The 19,282-nt window shown below is 43.1% G+C and overlaps 1 protein-coding gene across 2 annotated transcripts in view; it reads right to left on the bottom strand.

Annotated features, from left to right (window-relative positions):
* Positions 1 to 13,194: 13,194 nt before the first annotated feature.
* BMPR1A (bone morphogenetic protein receptor type 1A) overlaps positions 13,195 to 19,282 on the bottom strand; it is a 62,505-nt gene continuing 56,417 nt past the window's right edge. For both annotated transcript variants that reach the window (XM_075258440.1, XM_075258441.1), the window contains exons 10-13: positions 18,845 to 19,142; positions 18,378 to 18,553; positions 18,004 to 18,134; positions 13,195 to 16,616 (exon numbers count right to left, since the gene is read on the bottom strand). In XM_075258440.1, the coding sequence (XP_075114541.1) occupies positions 16,491 to 16,616; positions 18,004 to 18,134; positions 18,378 to 18,553; positions 18,845 to 19,142 (731 nt within the window). In that variant the 3' untranslated portion in view covers positions 13,195 to 16,490. The remainder of the gene's footprint in view (positions 16,617 to 18,003; positions 18,135 to 18,377; positions 18,554 to 18,844; positions 19,143 to 19,282) is intronic.

Below are 19,282 nucleotides of genomic sequence, written 5' to 3'. Positions count from 1 at the left end.
ATTGTTTCATATTATTATTAAGACTTTAGGTCTGGAAATCTGTACTTGTAGATCGATGTACACAATGTGTGTTCTGCTTTGGAAATATTGTATGTGTTCGAGAGCTGGAGAAGCTGTGCATCAATTAAGAATAAAGTATACATATATACAGCAGGTGCTCTGGAAGCACAAACCTGACCACGGCATCTGTCCTCTCGGTTTTTGAAATGATACACCATTGATCACCACTCAGCTTAGTGATCCTGGGGTAATAATTCTGTTACACATAATTTCGGCATCAGATAATTCTAAATGGTCTTCAATCCAATTATTTCTGGGTCAAAATAGGATGAGCATAGCAAAAACTGTCCCCATATCATACACATTCAGCAAATACACAAAGGGGAATCTAAGCCTTCGGCTAGGCCCCTAGTAGGATAAGACATCATTGTGGCCTTTATGGTGTTTCCCATTTCACCAAGTTACCTGTTTCTCAAACCATGTTCAGCCAGTGACAGACATAGTTATCAGACCTGATGGTAGGACATATTATTGGATATTAGTGAACCTGACCTCCTTGATTGGTGTTGACTATTGTCCTACAAACAAATAAGAGAAATGAGGGAGGCAATGGTGTTAATACACAAGATTTCTTATTTTCGGGTTCTGGCAGTCCCTGATTTATTTTGGGTCGAACAAGTTCATAGCTCCCAACCGTCCTGGGAATGTCTGTGAATGTCCCGCAGTCCCGGTCGGCAGGAGGTATGTCCTGGTTTCAACTCATCGGCGTCCAGAGGAATGCATAGGCAATTAAAGCCTAAGTTGTCACAGCTCAGCTCCTGCTTTAACGCTGCGTGTAGGCGCGATGTGATGACGTCACATTGCACCTACAACTATGTGAGTGTTTTTTTGTGTTAAACATTGAGGGGAACATAATGAAGGAGGCCCATGAAACGTGGGGCAGATGGATGAAGGGGGGGGGATGGCATGAAACTGGGGGCAGGTGGGGGGCATGAAACTGGGCAGATGAAGGGGGAGAACGGCATGAAACTGTGGGCAGAGATGGGGGGACATGAAACTGGGGACAGAGATGGTGGGGGAGAATGGCATGAAACTGGGGGCAGAGATGGGGGACATAAAACTGTGGGCAGATGAAGGGGGGGGAACGGCATGAATCTGTGGGCAGCGATGGGGGGACATGAAACTGGGGGCAGAGATGGAGGGGGGACATGAAACTGGGGGTAGATGAAGGGGTTATATGAAACTAGGGAGAGATGGAGGGGGGGACATATAATGTACGGTTAAGTGTAGGAGGATTATACTGTGTGGGCGCACATGAAAAATGAATGAGAATGGGTGGAGTCAACATAAAAGTGGCCGGAGCTCAATTTGCCCATTTTGTCTCTCTTTCTGCTCTTCAAAAGTTGTGAGGTATACAAGTTCGATATGAACAAAAGTAGAATTATTATCCTCTGGGGTTTCTTTGGACATCATGGCGTTGTGGCCCAGTCACAGGCCTCAGTGGTGGTGGTGGCAGTACTGCTTTTCATCTGACACTTTCTGTCATAGAAAGCTGGTCTATGCTATGCCATCTGTGGATTAAGTATATGCACTTGAAAAAGGGTGTGAGGGCCCGAAACGCAGTGTTTTAGCGTTGTGCACCTTTTAACCAATAAATTCTACTGTGACCTCGAGCGCGGTCTATTGCCTTCTTCGTATCATTCTCTTTCTCAGTGGTGACCCTGACGTTTGATGTCACTGAATAGATCAACAGAGCGCTGGGCGCGAGGAGGCCCACAAGAGGTGAGGGAAGGTGACTTGAAAGGCTTGAAATATTTCATTTAAAGTAATTTGTAGTGTTTCTAACATAAATGACCCTGTTTTTATGACTTTTTTGCCTCCATGTGGTTCTGCTAATGCTGATCTGTGGTGATGGGGCGGGCTCTGTACAGCTGGCAATGTAGAACCTTTGTCCTTCCTCTGCAGCTAGGCTGCCATGCTGCTGTAGACATTACTTCTTCCCTGACAAGCAGAGCAGAAATGTGATGTGTATACTATCCTGCCAACACTTCTCTCAGAGACCAGAAGATGAATGAGAAGAGACCTGGCTGTAGGGAGAATGAATGAGCATTCAGTTCATGAGGTGATTTATACATTGCTATACACTTTGACCACCAGGTAGCGCTATACTAAGTAAACAGCAAAGATTGCTCTTTTTTTTCTGATCTATACTCTGAATATGACATTAATTGTCGGGACTACTCCTGGGATGGATCATGTTGAAATCAATTATTCCCAAACCTTCTGTCCCCTGACAACTACTGCCACATACAAAACTGTCTGACCGCTGTTATAAAAGCTTGTCTTCACCCAACTCAACATATCTTGCAGGATTGCAAATTTTTGATGAAGGCAACCAAAATTTTTAAGGGTATGGCTAAGTTATGAGTAGAGAAAAATAGGTAGGATCCCCGTTATAGATTTTGCATTGGATCCCAGAAGCTCAAGTTAAACCTATACACTTGTTATTCCAAGTAATACATCCTGGTTACTATTATTTGACTGCTAGTATTGCTTTGTTTTATTAACTTGAAATAAAAACTGGTTGACTGCAAATCCTGGACTTATACATTTGTGGCTGTTTACGTGAAAAGGGCCCAGATCGTCGATACTAATTATAGAGAAAATAGTCCAAAACATATTTGGGTAAAAAAATCACAATTTTGTTTTATGCAAAAATTTTATTTAAAAATATGTCAAGTTAATTTGTCAAATTTTTTTTGCTGTTTCGGATAATGTTACACCATAACCGTTACAATGATACCAAGAACTCCATATCGACAGTGTGGGCCCTTTTCACATAAACAGCCACATTTGTGTAAAATATTGCTTATACAGCTTTTCTATTACACTATAGCCATGTACATATGTATGTATTGTATACTCACTATTAGAATGTGTCCCTTTAAGATGTTACAAACCCTCTCTAAGATGGTTCAATACTGCCACTGACTGGTGAAAGAGAAATATGTCACACGTGAAGGTAATCTATAGGTCGCGTCATTCCTGGGTTCTAGAAAATTCATGAAACCTCCGTGACTGAACGTCACTAATTTTGTGTTTTTTGCACCCCATGTGTCACTCAGAACGTGGGTACAACAAACGTTGGTTAGTAAAATGAGTATATATAAATAAACAGGAGCTAGTATCTGTCTTGGGCTGGGAGATGGTATATGTCCATACTAGGGTTGAGCGATCAGGATCGGAAAAGATCAGATTGCGATCGAGTAAATTTTGCGAACGCGATCGGAATTCCGATCCCGATCTTTTTAGGCGGGATCGAGGTCGGAGGTTATTTCCCACAAGGCTTTGCTACTGGCCAAGCATTGTGGGAAAAGCTAACAATGTTAGCTAGTCTAGAGATGAGCGAGTACTATTCGAAACTGCCGTTTCATATAGCACGGTCCCATAGGAATGAATGGAGGCATCAGGCACACAGCCTGTACTGGCGTCCTGCCGCTTAACCCCCTGCGAGCTGGCTGCGTCCATTCATTCCTATGGCAGCGGCAGTTTTGAATAGTACTTGCTCATCTCTATTTAGCTACTACTACTACTACAATGTACAGTCCTCCCTACCGTGCCGTAAACTGGACTCTGCTACATCTGCATTACTGTACATTGACTTGTCATCTGAGATGTAGCAGAGTCGAGTATGTGGTAAAGCAGGGACGAAGCAGAAGAGTAGATAGACAAGTCAATGTACAGTAATGCAGATGTAGCAGAGTCCAGTATACGGCATAACATAGAGAAAACAGAAGAGTAGATAGAAGGCGGGGCTTGCGGCTTAGGAGAGTGTGGGCGGGTACTGGGAGGGCAGACATGAGTGATGCACTCACATCTCCCTGCCCTGTACCCGCCCACACTCTCCTAAGTAACAACAAGCCCCGCCTACTTCCAGCATCTCTAACACTAGCCTAGGGAGGCCGGGGGCGCGCACGGCGCTCTGACGGCATGTGAATGAGAGAGAAAAGGAGCAGAAAGAACGGGGAGCGGCAGCGGATCTGTGCAGGTAAGCGGACACCTAGGGGACTAAGTAGCCGGGGGATTTTTTTTTTAAATCACTATACAGCGTGGGCTCCAAAAATTAAAGCGATCAATTTTTGGACTCCATGCTGTGTAGTGAAATGTAAAATGTTTCAGTCGAGAAAATTGATATACTGTTCAGTTTCCACTAAGGGTTTTTTCTGCTGAATAATGGATGAGATTTTGTGAAATCTCATTCACTTTGATAGTATTATAATATAGATCAGGGGTGCTCACACTTTGTCAGCATCTGAGCTACTTCTTAACATGACCAAGCCCTAAGATCTACTACCCACTTCTTGTGGGAGGGACCGGGCCTGTGGGTGGGGCGTGTCTGTGGGCGTGGCCGGGCGGATCGTGAGAGGTGGCCTCCCAGGCATCTCCACTGTCTGCTTCTTCACAGCGCAGGCTGAGAGTTATCTCTGCACACTGGCAGGCTGGTGCTGCGTCAGCCCCGCCTGCCAGTGTCCGTAGATGACTCTCAGCCTGCGCTGTGAAGAAACAGCACCCCGGCCCCCTCCATCCCTAAGAGCAGCCTGCAAGTGCTTGTTCACAGCGCAGGCTGAGAGTCATCTATGGACACTGGCAGGCGGGGCTGCCGCAGCCCCAGCCTGCCAGTGTCCAGAGATAACTCTCAGCCTGCGCTGTGAAGAAGCAGACAGCAGGGATCCCTGGCTGCATCCCGCGATCGACCCATACGTCCATTGCGATCGACCAGTAGATTGCGATCGACGTATTGGGCACCCCTGATATAGATTGTCTGCATGCAACTCCATGGCAGAAAATTTCCATGTGTATTGACCATTTGTCACTATGACCATATAATTGTGACCAATTATAACCTATCCAGTGAATGGACACAATAGAGCACTCCATTTCCCCCCGTCAGAAGACCATGAGCTATGGGCCTTGATAACACCACAAAGATTCCCTTTGCCTATGATGCAACATCTGCTCCATTAAGTCTTCTCCTAGCTATGGTTTGGCGCCCAGGAGGAACACAATCCGAGGGTGCCCCAATCTTGAGGTCACTGGGGTCCCATTGTCCCTTACTTTAGCAGTTAATACTATACTCTGGATGGGGGCTAATTGTTTTTGATCAGAATTATTGGCACCAATGAAGTAGCAGATTGGAAGTGGAGACAAGGGTTATCACCAGTAGTGAATACTGTAGTCAAGATGCAAAAAAAAAAAAAAAAAAAAAACAACAGAGGAAGAGACAAGGACATAACCAGAAAACTGACCTAGTGTTGAACCAGAAGATTAAACTACAAATATTGGAGAACAAATACAAAGTAGCAAGATGGAGTCCAAGTCCAGAGGAACAGCTAAAGTCTAGGTCAGAGTCAAAACACAGGTTAGCTAGCTCCAATAGAATCGTTGATTATGTAGATAACCTGTTTTTCCTTAGTCCAAACCCCTTTAATATATCCCCTAATGCCCCACACTTTAAAGAGGTTGTTCAGCATAATTTTTTTTTTGTTTGTTTCTTCCCAGCTCGGCCTGGTCCTGGTAGTCACATACGGAACTGGAACGCACTGGGACACACTGAGGACAGGAGCGTATGTTTGTGGGCTTATGGCCATGAGGAGAGAAAAGTACTTCATGAACTACATACTTCTCTGCATGACTCGTACGGAAAACACAAGGACCCCATTACAATCTATGGGGTCCGTGTGCTTTCATTGCTCACCACTTGTCAATGCGTTTGGTATTCTGCTCAAGGGGTCCCCATGCAGACTCCCCGAACAGAATACCGTGAGCAGCGCAGCGCCCGGCATGTAAACAATACTGGGACAGATTACATGCTCGACAGTAAACCTCACAGTATTACATTCTCCATAGTGGCCCCCAAACAGCATTATGTGCTCAGAGTGGCCCCCAGACAGTATTATATTCTCCATGGTAACCCCTACACAGAATTATATGTTCACAGTGGCCCCCACACAATATTATATGCTGACAGTGCTCACCCCCATCAGAGCCTGAATCCTACATTCCCCCTCTTACTCAAAGCCTACACCCTATATACCTCTCTTGCCCACACACAGCCTGCACCCCCATTCCCCCCACTTGCACCCCAGTATACCCCTCTTGCTCACACATGTTCTCTTCTCACCTTCCATTACTGTCAGGATCTGAGTTATTTATAAAACGGTTGTGTGGTTTTAGTAGTGTTCATCTGGGGATTTGAGCCGGCGTCCTGTGGTTGATTCTCTTTGCCACTGAGGTGTTGGGATAGTTGTTGGGTTTCTATCACAGTTTTTACTTGAGCTTGCTTTGTGTCTCGGTGGATGCGAACTTCAGGTGTGTGTAATTGTCGTCAACCTATCAGGTCTTTCCAGGGTCTGTAAAAGGCTGACTTCAGTCCTCGCTGGTTTCAGAGCCCCGGAGCAGATGCAGGATAGGTGAGTAGAAGAGTTTTTTATTTATTTATATACACCTACCCCGGGCTGAAATTTAATGGAAAGGGGCCCAGTCAGCACCCGGCAGCCCAAAGCAGGGATGTACAGAGCAGGGATCAGAAGACCCTGCGTCTGGTAATAATGTCCTTCACTCCCAATGAGTGCTGCAGAGGCCCATTTGGGATGGTCAGGTGCCTGATCGGGGCCTTGACCAATGCATTTGCATTGGTAGAATTACTACTAATAGTCAGGCTCAGGGCCCTCCAGGGGATTCACCGGTTCCCCAGTGGGCCAGTCCGACCCTGGCCTCATGGTGCTTTTTGAGGTCATGTTTTTAGAAACACAAAGGCTCCGTCAGACCAGAAAAACTGATATCATAATGGGGACAGATTCATGAAAAAGACAAATGGATCCCTTCTATAGTGGGTTCTGCTGGATTGTCATACGTGATTTTTATAGGAACGTACAAAGCAAACGGGTTGAAAGTGATCCACGAACCAAAGCTCAATGCATATGTACCAAATTCTCAATAGCAACTATCTTCCACCGGAAACAGGTAACACAGCAAAAATCCATATTTATTACATCCAGTGACTCAGAGGTGATGTTTCCTTGGACTGTAGACATTTTATTCCCTCAGGTTCCCCCATTCACAATGTGTTGTTTCTGCAGAGATTCCAATACAAACATCTTAGGCTTCTTACAGTTTCACCATTCCTTCCCCCATCATGCTTCCCCAACAGTGGCATCCTGATGCCTCTAAATACTGTGATAGTGTCATAGAGATCGCCTACCTGAAAATACTAATTCCACACACATAATGCCCAACAGTGATTGTCACCTTTTTTCCACCTGTAGAAAACTTGTGCCCATCAAATAGTATACCTCATACATAATTGCTTCCACAGTGTCCCATTATGAACAGTGCCCCTCATAGTAATAATGGTCTGCCCCTTTTGACTCTACCCAGTCCCTTTGTTCCACCACATAGTATAATGCCCATCAGTGTCCCTCCACACAGTACAATGTCCCCTGCAATGCATTATATGTAAAGTGGTACAGGCCTCAGCCTTCAATTACAGTTCGGCTCAGAGGGCAATGACATCATTGTACTACTTGTGTCTAATGTAGTGGATGTAGGAAATAAGACTGCCGTGCCCTGCTACACTAATAAACTGTATTCATTAATAAAAAGTTAAGACTGACAGCCCCAATCAAGACTAAAATATAAGGCATAAATGATGGCGTAATTTAATGTGCCCAGACAATACCAAGTATTGGCCATCCAGGGTCAAATGTATCAGATGCTGATAGTGAACTATGAGGACGGGGACTTGGATCTTTTGCTGCAGACAACATTAGTTGCAGCCTGAATGGTGGAGCAGGAAACTGATGCCTTCCTGCCTCACCATTGTATTCAACGCTATGTGATTGACATGAAGACATGCTGGCAGGTTCCCATTGAAGTGTTGTGACATCCCAGTTAAGAGTGACTGCTTGAGAATATATCTGGTGCATGTTTAGACATTCTAGTCTAAATTTATACCGACTACATTGGGATAGAACCAATGTAGTCAGATCTTCAGCCCCAACCTTTGCTGTACAATGCAGAAGTAGCATCTACAATACTATAAACACAGCGGATAGTTTTTCATCACAAACTAAGCCAGAATTCTGACACATTTAACTTATTACATCTGTTCCCATGTGAAGACAGACAGAATAGCTTTCCTAAACCTATAGCCTTCACCTGTTATAGGTCTCTCCGAACATTTATGGCTTCAGCGTTTGGCTACAGCGAAAAACCCTCATTCCATTATTTTGGGGAACCACTACAACCCGTCCCCCCGCCCCCATCCAAGCTCACACACTTTGATGAGCTTTCCCAACAATTAACCTAAACAACAGTCAATATGTGCACCCTGGCTTGCCTTTATTGATAATAGTCACTATAAAACTGTATTATGTGTTGCATGTTTCATGACTAAGTTTTCCTTTGTTCACTTATACTATTGTATGACCTTGTCGTCCAACATAAAATTAAAAAAAAAAAAAAACATATTTGAAAAGAAAATGGCTGATCTCTACCACTCTCCTAGCTGAAGTTGATCCAGAGGGGTTTGCTACCAAGGAATTAAGAACTAAAATTATATCCTGGAGGCTACTCTAGATGTAACAGAAGGATATGGCCTACCCTCTGCATTAATAAATGTCCTGACCTTGGGCACTAAGAGCAGAGACCTGTAAGTATAACATACTATCGGGAAAACTCAAAGGAGGTTCAGGAGTGGCCAGAACATCAAGGGGTCCATCAACATAGGAAAGCCTTCCAGATTCTCAAGCATCTCAAGATCCTCTCTCTCAGGTAGGACCCAAGTATCTGCTATCAATAGCTTCCGAAGCCAAGAAAACCAGGAATGAGTATCACTTGAGTATTTTTTAATCACAAAATCCTAGAAATTACCGTATTTTTCGGACCATAAGACGCACTAAGGTTTTAGAGGAGGAAAATAGGGAAAAAAAAAATTTTAAGGAAAAAAAATTGGTGAAATATTTAATAACCTAATAATATAATATTTCACCAATGTAAATAGAACCGGGGGCTTTCGGACACAGGGATACCAAATGTGTATGTGTTTCACAGTAATGTTTTTGTTTTATATGTATTGTAGGGCTATGGGGGTGATTTGAACATATCTATCTAATCTATCCTATCTATCTATCTATCTATCTATCTATCTATCTATCTGTCTGTCTGTCTGTCTGTCTGTCTGTCTGTCTGTCTGTCTGTCTGTCTGTCTGTCTGTCTATCTATCTATCTGTCTGTCTATCTATTCTATCTAATCTCATCCAAGGATGGAAAGAGACACCCTGCAGTGAAGCTATGTAAGAAGAGAAAAAGGGGCGGGCCAGACGGGTGAAGGAGGTGTGGTTTTCTAAGCAAACTTGAAAACACACCTCTTTCACCTGTCTGGCTCGTCCCTCCTTCACTGCCTCTCAGATGTCGCTTCTGCAATGATGCCACACAGGCAGGGAAATAGGGGCGGGCCAGACGGGTGAAGGAGGCGTGGTTTCAAGCTTGCCGAGAAAACCACGCCTCCTCCTCCCGTTTGGCCCGCCCCTCCTTCCCTGTCTGTGTAGCATCATTGCCGGAGCCAGATCTGAGAGGCAGTGAAGGAGGGGCGGGCCAGACGGGAGAAGGAGGCGTGGTTTTCTCGGCAAGCTTGAAACCACGCTTCCTTCACCTGTCTGGCCCGCCCCTACTTCCCTGCCTCTCAGATCTCGCTCCTGCAAACACGCGACACAGACAGGGAAGGAGGGGCAGAGCGGGCAGGCAGGCTGCTCTTCTTTTCATTCGCACAGACGGGACACAGACGCTGCGCACGCTGCATTCGGACTATAAGACGCACACACATTTTCCTCCCATATTGGGAGGAAAAAAAGTGCGTCTTATAGTCCGAAAAATACGGGGCTCGTTCCCACGATGTAACGCGGCGCTCATTCTGACACGTATACACGTGTCAGAGTCAGCGCTTCAAAACACAATCCCATTGACTGCAATGGGTTCTGTTTAATGCGTGTCACATATTGAAATCAATGGGTTAAAAAGCCTCCCATTGATTTCAATGTGGAGCGCGTAAGACGGAACCCATTGAAGTCAACGGGATTTTGTTTTGAAGCGCTGACTCTGACACGTGTATACGTGTCAGAATGAGCGCCGCGTTATATTGTGGGAGCGAGCCCTAAGAGAGGAAAAGGAATAAAGGAGACTCTTGCTACAATATTGAAAATTTGCAAAAGGGTCCATCAAAGGGGACACTCCATAGGGAAGTTATCTGGTCAAAGACCTGGTGACTGAAGCTGGTTGTGACTTGGGAAGATAAACCCATTAGTCTAAGGGACCTGATTTCCCAGCAGGGTCCTAAGTCAGTGGTTCTTAACCTTGTTTGAGGTACCGAACCCACCAGTTTCATATGCACATTCACCGAACCCTTCTTTAGTGATAAATCAAATGTTTTTTTTACTGGTACACAAAATGCATAGGGCCTAGGGTTCGATCGAACCCTGGTTAAGAACCACTGTCCTAAGTGTAAGAGGAACAAAAACTGAAGTAGTCAGGTACACAGAGGATTCCTCTAAAAGACAAACCTAAACATATTACATAACTAAAGTACGGTAATATATAGGTGACATATCTTCTTCTAGGACTGATATACACTTAAAGGGGTGTTCCCATGATGCTTGTTCACTAACCTGCAGGCTGTTGTGCTCTCTTCACTTCCTGCTTTTCTCGGCACATAGGTGGGCGGGGTTTCACTTGCACGGAATTGGTTGCAAATGAATTACCACAGTGTGAATTTGTGAAGCTGATGTAGCAGAGCTGGATTTGAGTCAGTTTGCATTACATACAAAGGTAATGGACTCCCTATCACAGCCCTTATCAGCCAAATTGAATTAAACCGACTGATAAGAGCTCAGAAATCCCGAGAAGCTCCGCTACTTAAAAGACACGAGCTGCTCCCAGCCCCTCCCTTCCCCCCTGAGAGCTGGCAGCTACATCACTTGACAAATGAGCAGATAATCCCAAGGGCCATAGAAATGGAGTGTAAACAATGAAGTGAATAAATGAAGATAGCGGCCAAACAAAGCAGTATTGATAAAGCAATGCATTTAGTAAAAGTCTTAAATCCACATAAACTAGCCGTATAGATAGGATCCTTGTGATGGGACAACCCCTTTAACATAGTCCTGGCAGAAATCTGGCCAATACATATCCATATTTATTCACGTCTAGCGAGTATATTCCTGTTTTAGCGATCTAAGTAAAGGCTATACTTTAACATAGGGGAATTGGTATGATGTGTACTTCACTGTATTGAGCGATACATCCCTAAATAAGTAGAAAAAAACACAACTAGACAAGCTTTTATACTAAAATAAGCTTATTTACTTAGAAATGATACATTGGACATTGTGTACAGAACAAAGCAATTTATGGTAAACTTAATATAAGGCACCTTTGAAACCAGATGCTGTACAAAATACATTTAGTGTTACATTTTGAAAGGTTATTCTACAGTTCTGGCATATAGATATTGTCATAGTATAGCCACTGCTTTACGTTATAGTCTTATCTATTTACACTTGCTACATTACCTATAATGTTACTTTATTGTACAGATTATAATACACAAATCAGATCAGACCTTGGTACATGAGGACATAACACCTTGCACAATATTTCCTTTAATCCCCAGGAAAAGCCTAAAAAAGGAACAAATAAAACACGAACGGTTTAAACAAAGGCGTCACCTGAAATCTGCGGAGAGATTTTTTTATTTTTATCAAAAGCAAGGCAACTAAACAGGCTCGGCACTTTACATGAAGATTATTTTACAAAGGCCACTTAGTTTTCCATTAGTCTCAGATGGTCGATTCTTATTCCATGGGATGCGTAGTTTCTGAACAGACACCGGGGACAACTCCATTTGTTATAAATCAAGTCGCCGCTTTGGTTTTCTAAAAGATTTTAAGGGAAATGAAAACTTCACTCATTTTTGTTTTACAATTTTGGTAAACGACCCATTAGGTTTACAGGAACGTCTCTAAAATCTGATTTTTGATCATTTTTCCAGCCGATCCTGATTGTGAAATTTGCTCCATCGCTGATCGGGATCCGATCTTTCCCGATCGTTCAACCCTAGTTTACATACATCTTGTCAATGGACAGAATAGATCTCTAAGGACATGTTCACAGATGGAACCTCCCCAAAGCTGCAGCGCTCAGATATAACAGGTTTCTGTTATTCTGTATATTTTTCGGTTTCACTCAACGCATTTGTAAATTTCTGTATATGGCTCTGTTCACACACATAAGGGGGAGGTTCATCAAAATGAATGCAAAGTGTAGTAGTTGTTTATGGTAACCAATCAGATTCCTCCCCTAATTTTTTTTACAAAAAGAAGTGATATGACTGGCGGCCACAGACGACCCCACTTGATGCCTCTCCCCGATTTGTGCGGACTGTACCATTCTTTTAAGGATGGATTCTAAGCTTTCTATTCTTCGACAAGTCAAGCGATTATCCTAGTGTCTGTTTTGGGTATTGTTAATATGGAAGTCATGATACCCGTGTGTGAACAGAGACTACGCAAGCCATGTGCTTCATATAATCGAATGTAATGTGGTTATTGTAAACCTGACGTGCCAGGACGGAACAGAAGCAGAATCTGCAGGTATCAGATGCCGGGCCTCCTGTCAGTTATAGAGATTAAAACGTTCAGGTAAATTTAAAAAATGTAAATTTATTTTTTAATTTTTTTTTACAACTTAAAAATCAAATAGGACCTTATTTTGGCAAAAGTCTGGAATTAAATCATGTAAACAATCTCTTTTAATCGGAATCCACTATACTTAAGCCAAATACCTCAATACATTATAAGCTGCGATATAACGTAATAGTGTAAACAAATGCAGAGACGTCCTGTGTGCATATACTCCTAAAGCAGTCATATACAAATTTCACATGGACTTGCTAAAAAGGGGTTGTTCTCTCCATGAAGGTCTTTTTAAAGGGGGCAGGATGACAAAAAAAATAATTAAATAGAAAACAAGCCATTAGAGATGTGCGAGTAATATTCGAATACCTCGCTCATATAGGAATGCGTGTAAGCGGCCGAACAAGGGGTTAAGCGCATCGAACATTCGATGCGCTTAACCCCTAGGTGTTCGGCCGCTTACACGCATTCCTATGGGAGCGAGGTATTCGATCGACTACTACTCGCTCATCTCTACAAGCCATCACAAACTTTATCTCATTGATCTCTCCCCACAGATCTTCACTTTGTGGTCCCTCTCCCAGTCCCAGTCAATCTGTGGTCCTAGTGGTGACCTGTCCCAGACAGTGAAGCAACACCGAGAAAGAGAGAACCTGGGAAGGATTGCATCAACGTCATGAGATATTGGTGAGTGAAGAATTCTTTTACATTTTTTTATGCCATACATAGCCTTCAAGATAACCATACAGCTTGAACAACCCCTTTAATATTTAGCTTTCATTTTACACCAGGAATAGGTGGACATCTTGTGGTTTTTTTTTCAGAACCAGGCATAGACAACTTCCAAAGTATTCCTAACATGCATGTTAAAAATATTGTTATCACTAAGGTTATAGAAAGTGGGTCACATGAATAAGTCTCAATTGTTGTTGTCTGCATTGTTGATGGCTGTTAAAAATCGGATATTTGGCAACATCAAGATGGAATTCTCCACTTTTCTGAAGACGTCCTTAGTAGAGATGAGCGAGTAGTATTCGATTGAATACCTCACTCCCATAGGAATGCGTGTAAGCGGCCGAGCACCAAAAGGTTAAGCGCAGTGAATATTCGATGCGCTTAACATGCATTCCTATGGGAGCGACGTATTCGGTCAAATACTACTTGCTCATCTCTAGTCCTTAGGCCTCATGAACACGATCGTGTGTGCAGGTTGAGCAGGAGATGTGCCTCCCATGATGCAGCCTCTTCTGTGGGGGCTTCCAATCCATTCTTTTCCAATGGATACGACCTGCTCCATAATTATTGCTATAGAACAGAGCTAAATGCCCCTCTGGAAACCCTCGGCCTGCATATTTGGTCATGTGCATGAGGCCTTACTGCGGTAAAGTAATTTGCAATATACAGTGTTGGCCAAAAGTATTAGCACCCCTGCAATTCTGTCAGATAATACTCGTTGTCTTCCAGAAAATGATTGCAAGCACAAACTCTTTGGTATTAATATCTTCATTTATTTTGCTTGCAATGAAAAAACACAAAAGAGAATGAAAAAAAAGTCAAATCATTGATCATTTTACACAAAACTCCAAAAATGGGTCGGACAAAAGTATTGGCACCCTCAGCCTAATACTTGGTAGCACAACCTTTACACAAAATAACTGCGAACAACCGCTTCCGGTAACCATCAATGAGCTTCTTACAAGGCTCTGCTGGAATTTTAGACCATTCTTCTTCGGCAAACTGCTCCAGGTCCCTGAGATGTGAAGGGGGCCTTCTCCAAACTGCCATCAAGAGATCTCTCCCCCACAGGTGTTCTATGGGATTCAGGTCTGGACTCATTGCTGGCCACTTTAGAAGTCTCCAGTGCTTTCTCTCAAACCATTTTCTAGTGCTTTTTGAAGGGTGTTTTGGGTCATTGTCCTGCTGGAAGACCCATGACCTCTGAGGGAGACCCAGCTTTCTCACACTGGGCCCTACATTATGCTGCACAATGTGTTGGTAGTCTTCAGACTTCATAATGCCATGCACACGGTCAAGCAGTCCAGTGCCAGAGGCAGCAAAGCAACCCCAAAACATCAGGGAACCTCCGCCATGTTTGACTGTAGGGACCATGTTCTTTTCTTTGAAGGCCTCTTTTTTATCCATGTAAACTCTATGTTGATGCCTTTTCCTACTTTTGTCTCATCTGACCAGAGAACATTCTTCCAAAACGTTTTTGGCTTTCTCAGGTAAGTATTGGCAAACTCCAGCATGGCTTTTTTAGGTCTCTGGGTAAGAAGTGGGGTCTTCCTGGGTATCCTACCATACAGTCCCTTTTCATTCAGACGCTGATGGATAGTACGGGTTGACACTGTTGCACCCTCGGACTGCAGGGCAGCTTGAACTTGTTTGGCTGTTAGACGAGGTTCTTTATCCACCATCCACACAATCTCAACTGGCTGCAAGTGTGATTTAGTTATTGCCACCACCTGTTAGGTGCCTCAGGTAAGTAACAGGTGCTGTTAATTACACAAATTAGAGAAGCATCACTTGATTTTTCAAACAGTGCCAATACTTTTGTCCACTCCCTTTTTTATGTTTGGTGTGGAATTATAACCAATTTGGCTTTTTGACAATTCTTTTTGTGGTTTTCCATTGAAGACAAATTAAATGAAGATAATAATACCAAAGAATTTGTGATTGCAATCATTTTCTGGAAGAAAATGAGTATTATCTGACAGAATTGCAGGGGTGCCAATACTTTTGGCCAACACTGTATTCGCCTCCGGCATCATTTGTCTTTATTTTCTCTGAACTATAGGAAAATTAATTTCCACAGGACACTTATGGCAGATACAAGACACTAGAGAACAATGAAAAGTATATAGTTAAGTAATAGAGAATTTATTACACTGCTTTATAGCTAATAAAAAAAAAAAATACTGAGGTAAATCTTTAAAAATGGATGGCACATGCTAATGACAAAACATACCTGGGCTCTAAAGACTAGGCCAAATCCGCGACACGGTATGGGGGTGTTGTCTGTTACCATACAGCTCTACAGAGGAGTTGTAAGAACATAACAGGTTAAACAAAATGGGGTTGCAAACTTTTGCCAAATAGTTTGGGGGGGGGGGGGCAAGCGATAACCACAAAGCACCATTTAGTGGTGGCTGGAATGGTTGTCACTATTTCGGTCCCTGTAATGTTATCCGCTGTGGTTTGGAGGTGCGTATGTTTATTACAATGCTGACAGGTTGCTTCTGTAATCTCAAGAATATGTTTGGCATTATACGTAAAAAAAAAAAAAAAAAAAAAAAAGGCAAAAATGGCAAATAAGTGGTGGCACAAATGAAAATCTTGCTTTAGGTACAAATCATAAAAAGGCAATGCTGACTTGTTTCTTCTCCACAAGGGCGCGGAAGTGAAACTTAAAAAAAAATAAAATAAAATAACTTGGTGGTAGCTGCTTTCATAGAAAGCAAAATAGCTTGAACATGCAATTCTTTACTCGTAAAACTGGAACTTTGAAGTCATAAAAGTTCTTGATAAAATATAAAAAACAAAAATATTCTGTTGTGACGTCCACAGAGGCTCCCAATGACGAGGAGACGCTCTCGGCGCAAATACTCTACACAGTACTGAGTGAAGTCTTTATATAGCAGCCTGCAAAATATACCAGGGAGGCCGCTGAGTCTTCAGTTGCCTCTTCTTGCACTTTGCTCCCTCTATTTAGAGTCCCATTTCTGGAGCCCAATATTTCCACTGTCAAATCTTGACATCTTGTGACTCTACCATTTTTGCAAGTGTCTTTTTGATCCTTAGAGCTGTGAGACGGGAAGCTGGATTTTGGGCCCAACATTCAGCCATGAGCTTCAAAATTGCCCTCAGACACTGAAAATAAAGGTGGAAATGGATTAAAAACATTTTTAGAAAGGTAAAGATGACATTCCCATAATATCATACATAAAGGGATTTATCATTAAAATTGTATATTTTCTGCCTACCATGTCGGAATAGTCTTAAGTAAGGCTATTTTTCTCCTACCTATAAATGTCTTCTCCGTGCTGCCATTCGGTAGAAATCCCAGTCTTCATCGGTATGCAAATGAGCTCTCTCGCAACACTGGGGGCGTCCCCAATGCTGCGAGAGAATTCTCTAGAGCCACCTCCATCTTCATCTGGAATGGCCTCTCTTCGCGTCTTCTTCCGGAGCTGGGTTCAAACTTCTAGGCCTTGGGCAAAGCTTACTGCGCATTCCCGCCAGCCACAAGAAAATGGCCGCTCACACAGTAACTGTAAGCGGCCATCTCCTTGTGGCCGGCAGGCATGAGCAGTTTGAACCCAGCGCCAGAAGAAGATGCGAAGAGAGGCCGTTCCAGATGAAGATGGAGGCGGCGCTGGAGAGTTCTCTCACAGTATTGGAGACGCCCCCAGTGCTGCGAGAGTACTCATATGCATACCGATGAAAACCAGGGTTTCTACCAAACGGCGGGGCGGAGAAGACAGCTAAAGGTAGGAGAAGAATAGCCTTTCTTATGGCTATTCCGACGTGGTAGGTAGAAAAAAAATACAATTTTAAAGATAGAATCCCTTTAAACCTAAAATCTATACTGCAGATAGGTGATAGGCGTCTGGTGATGGTTTGACTGCTCGCACCCCACATGACCAATAAAACAGTGGAACTTGAGTAGTGATGGGTAGTTCATGAACTATATGTCACTGTGAAGAACGGTTCATTTAGTTGACATTCCTGGCAACAATTAGTTCAGGAAGAACTAAAGCAAATGGAAGCAGTGGAGGCAGTGATACAGCACCGCAGCTCCTGCAGACTCACTGGCACACTACTACTTACTATACTGGAAAAGCAAATTTGTAGAAAAAAAAACAAACACCATTTTGTTAGTCCTAAGGTCCACTAGCTTGAATAGCTTTTCAGCTCTCTCATACATGAGGCAGTACCATTAAACTACCATAGGTGGTGCTGATGTGCTCAGCTACATGGATCTGATTGAACTAGACTTTGATTTGTTCCACTAGACACATAATAGGTCATTATCCTGACAAACAGTAATCTGCTTCCTTAGTTTCTTTCTCGGAAACAGCACTAGAGTCATACAGGACAGTATAGAGAAGTATTTCCCAGCACTGATGTAAATAAAGCACTTGTGGTAAGATAGAAACTTCCTATAAGCAGCTGCAGTCACTGTATGTGTGTGCATATTACAAAATGGAGTATTTTAAGCATCCTTCAGAAGCAACAGACGACACAAGCCACTTACCTCATCGCTGTTCCACCTATTCGACACAGTGGGCCGTAAACACTTAATGCACACAACTTCTCGCATGTCCTCAAAGGATGGGTCACTTGGCACCATGTCATAATATGGCAACTGATATTCCTCAACAATACCTGTAAAAAACGTACAGTAACAGGAAAAGTTATGATCATACTTGGAAAGGGCTTTACTATGAATATTATCTCACATGTTACAGCGATGACTCCATAGGTCAGCACATATAGACAGACAATATACTACTGTAGCTGCCCTGCAAGTTTATTGATTCTCCAGTAATATTAGGAAGTTGCAGAAATTTCCAAATCTAAGTAAAGTTTCTCCAAATGCGCTAAGCAATGATTTCTACGAAACCTTACCGCCAGTGATACAGCGACGGGTCATCTCCCAAATGATTAAGCTAAAGCTGTAGATGTCGGCCATGATATAAGCTTGGAAATGGTTCTTATTCAAGCTTTCATCCAGGACCTCAGGTGCCATGTACCGCTTTGTGCCAACGCGGGTGTTCAGGGGAATATCCACTTCATGTGTGTCACTGAAAGAAAACAGAAGTATATGTATAAAGGGGCAGATAAACTGATAAATACTGGTGTACTTGCTGTATACCACCTTTACTATGGGTTTTAGACGCCTTGTGTGACATGTGGGCAGGGCTTGTTGATAAGGGGAGTGGCTTAATTTGCTAAATTGTAAGCCGCAAATTGTTCCAAAATTTCAGCTATTTCCGCCAACTTTTTGTGCAAAAATTCTATTGTACAAAGCAAACCAATAAGTTGTGTAAAGTTAGAGAAGACAGGCCTGCACCCGGCTGCAGCTGATAACTTACCTGTTAAACTTGACTGCCAGACCCAGGTCAGCAATACAACATGTCCAGTTTTCCTTGATCAGGATGTTTTTGCTCTTCAGGTCTCTGTGTGCGATTGCTGGCTTTCCCTGAGTACCGTAAATTTCAGTGTGCAGGTGGCAGAGGCCGCAGGCAGCGGAGTAGGCCAATTTAAGAAGAGACCTTGTATCCAGGGTGGCACACTTGAGAAAATCATATAAAGACCCGTTCTCGTGATATTCTGTTATCAGATACATTTGTGTCCATGATCCAGTCCCTTTAATGTCGGCAGCTATAAAGCCTAATAAAAACACAAGCAGGATGTCTTTATCAGTGCCATGAAATCTTTCACATAGAGTCTATGTAAGAAAGTGCTATAGCAATTCAGCTAAGGCCTTGTTCATATCTGCGTTGGTATTCCGTCTGGGGGAGTTTGCATGA

This window comes from Leptodactylus fuscus, chromosome 10 (genome assembly GCF_031893055.1).
Source record: "Leptodactylus fuscus isolate aLepFus1 chromosome 10, aLepFus1.hap2, whole genome shotgun sequence".
Taxonomy (NCBI): domain Eukaryota; kingdom Metazoa; phylum Chordata; class Amphibia; order Anura; family Leptodactylidae; genus Leptodactylus; species Leptodactylus fuscus.
This window is presented reverse-complemented; position numbering and strand designations above follow the sequence as displayed.